The following is a 3,141-nucleotide window of genomic DNA, read 5'->3' on the forward strand; positions in this document are numbered from 1 at the left end:
ACATAAGAAATCATAGCTTATCTCTTTTTATTCGAAAATTGACTCCTAAGGCATCAACTACAGTAAGCTACATCATTTTTTTTTAAATAACATCCATTGGATCAACTAAAAAGGCACCTAAAACTGTAACACCAATGCGTCCTCTACTGGAATCTGGGATTTCATCGAGTTCTGACCTTTCGCCAAGTTCAATTTATTGGGAACTCGCCAAATTGAGGTATCTGCCGACTTTGATACAAATTAGGACTTGGCAGTGACAAGAAACTTCACAAACTTCACCTTTTTCCTAGGAACGCAATAATTTTATGCCTTATTTTTTTATCACCGAATTTGATGGGTCCCATCTATGCTGAGTACGCAATATAAAAAGCATGGTAAACTTTTTTTCTTATTTATACGGAATTCAAGGAGTCACGTGTATGTCAAGCACCCACAGAGATAAAGTCCGCAAAAATATGACAGGCATGCACTTGTGGCACCTGCCGTTGACTAACTGACTGTTGGTCTTGCTATGCTGAGTTCCAAAACTCACCAATACTCTGCAAAGGGCTGAACCTTCATTTTAAATGGGGAATAGGCGAGGTCACGCGCCAAACGCAAAAATCCTCGCCCTCCCCGGCCATCAACCTCGCTCGTCCTGTTGGAACACTACTTCCTCCACGTCCTCCTCGCCACCCGCACGCCCGAGTCCTGCGCCCACGACTGGCTCGTCCCGCACGTAGCTCATGTCTCCTTAGGACTAGCTAGATCAGTTGTAACCTTATCCTGCCGTTGCACTCCATGTATATATATGCGTAACTTGTGAAGTCATAATCAATACAGATAGTTTAATCCTTCAACTTGGTATCAGACGCGAGTTCTCTCTGAGACTTCACCATGTCCTCCTCGGCGCCCCTCCCCGTCGCCACGGCGCCTCTGCCCGTCACCACGGCGCCTCCTGCCCCGGCACCTCCTGCCAAGACTCCTGCTGCCATGGCGTCTCTGCCCGTGGCCACGGCGCCCCCTGCGACGGTGCCGCTCGCGGTCGCTCTCCCGTTCCCGGGCCCTCCGTCCGCCGGCGCCTCGTCTTCCTCCGGCATCCCCAACATGCACCAGCTCAACATCGGCCACTTCCTCAACTTCAAGCTGGACTTCGCCGCCGGCAACTTCTCCAAATGGCGGCAGATCTTCAGGTGCGTGCTCTCCATGTACGATGCCGGGGGGCGCGTCGACCACTTCTCCGAGCCTCAACAGCAGACCGTGGCATGGCGCCACGCCGACGTCACCATCCTGCTTTGGATCTACGGGTCCATCTCCGACGACCTCTACGACGTCATCAAGTCGCCGGACAACACGGCGCACCGCGCTTGGAGCCAGCTGACTCACTTCTTCCACGACAATCAGCCGGCCCACGCGATCCACATCGGGGCCGAGTTCCGCTCCACCACCCAGGGCGACCTCCACGTCGGCGAATACTGCCGCCGCCTGAAGGCCCTTGCTGACGCCCTCGCCGACGTGGACGAACCGGTCACCGACCGGTCCCTCACTCTGCAGCTCATCCGCGGGCTCTCGCGCCGCTTCCACGTCCTCGCCTCGGTGCTCCCCCTCCAGGTACCCTTCCCCACCTTCATCCAGGCGCGCTCGCGCCTCCTTCTTGAAGAGATCTCCCTCGACGCCCGTGATCGCACCGAGGGGGCCACCGCCCTCACCGTCAGCACCAACGCCGGCGGCCTCTCCGACACCTCCTCTGGCGATCGCGGCCCACCCGGCTCTGGCGATCGCGCTCGGCCCACCGGCGAGGGCACCCCAGGTCGCGGCGGCTCCTCTGATCGCGCCCGTGGCAATGGCCGTGGTCGTGGCCGCGGTCGTGGTCGCGGCAACGGTGGCCGCCACCCCCAGCAGCAGCAGTTCCCCGGCGGGCAGACGCCGTGGATGGGGTACTTCGCGCCCTGGGGCGCGCCTTTTCCTCCTCCTGGGCGTGCTCCGTGGGTGCCCCCGCACGCCGCCGGCATCCTCGGGCCCCGCCCCGCTGCCCCGGCGCAGGTGTACCCCGTCTTCTACCCTGGCGCGTCGTCCTCCTCGCATGCGCCACCTCCACCGTCGCCCACTCCTGGCTCGTGGGACAACTTCAGCATGCTCAACTCCGCCATGAGCAACATGTCGCTGCAGCAGCCCGGCGCCGCCGACTGGTACATGGACTCTGGTGCCTCCTCACATATCTCTGGGAACGCAGGTATACTCACTCGGCTTTATGATGTTTCAGCTCATCATCTTCCTCCCATTATAGTAGGCAACGGCACCATCATGACTCCCTCTTCCCTCGGCTATACCTCTCTCCCTCCCAAACCCTTTCATCTCAACCACGTCCTAGTCTCTGCAAACGTAGTCAAAAACCTAATCTCTGTTCGTAAATTCACTACTGATAACTCATGCTCAATCGAATTTGACCCCTATGGCTTTTCTGTGAAGGATCTGCTCACTCGGAGGCTAATCATGAGGTCCAGTAGCTCCGGCCCGCTCTACCCGTTCCTAGGCTCCGGCGCCACCATCCTCACCAGCACCACCGCCGGCGATATTTGGCACCGCCGCCTCGGTCATCCAAGCCGGGCTACTCAGGCCTCGCTACAGTCTTTTATTTCCCCTTCATGTAATAATGTGCCCGCACCATCTCCTACATGTGATGCATGCCAACGAGGGCGCCACACTAGATTACCTTTTTCAGCATCGCTTTCCTTTACTAGTTTCCCGTTTCAGTTAATTCACTGCGACCTCTGGACGTCGCCTGTATCCAGCTTTTCTGGTTTTAAATATTATCTTATAATAATGGATGACTACACTCATTTCTCCTGGTCTTTCCCTTTACATAACAAGTCTGAAACGGCCTCTGTTCTTGTACGCTTTTGTCGCTACATTCTCACGCAGTACCACTCCCTTATCCATTGCATTCAAAGCGACAATGGGGGTGAGTTCGTCAACACCGCCCTTCTCACCTTTCTCTCCGATCGAGGCATTGTACTCCGTCTCTCGTGTCCGCACACTTCTCCGCAAAATGGGAAGGCCGAACGTGCCATTCGCTCCACTAACGACATTCTTCGCACTCTCCTCGCTCAAGCTCACATGCCACCACCATATTGGGTCGAAGCTCTCCACACGGCTACCCAT

General features: G+C 56.5%; 1 protein-coding gene across 1 annotated transcript; it reads left to right on the forward strand.

Annotated features, from left to right (window-relative positions):
- The first annotated feature begins 876 nt into the window (after window positions 1-876).
- Window positions 877-2,486, forward strand: LOC147963206 (uncharacterized). Its single transcript, XM_087529512.1, has 2 exons — window positions 877-2,212; window positions 2,449-2,486. Exons 1-2 carry the CDS (start codon window positions 877-879, stop codon window positions 2,484-2,486), a joined length of 1,374 nt encoding a protein of 457 aa, XP_087385638.1.
- The last annotated feature ends 655 nt before the right edge of the window (window positions 2,487-3,141 follow it).

The sequence above is a fragment of the Triticum urartu genome, chromosome 6A (genome assembly GCF_056163025.1).
Source record: "Triticum urartu cultivar PI428250 chromosome 6A, HENAU_Tu73, whole genome shotgun sequence".
Taxonomy (NCBI): Eukaryota; Viridiplantae; Streptophyta; class Magnoliopsida; order Poales; family Poaceae; genus Triticum; species Triticum urartu.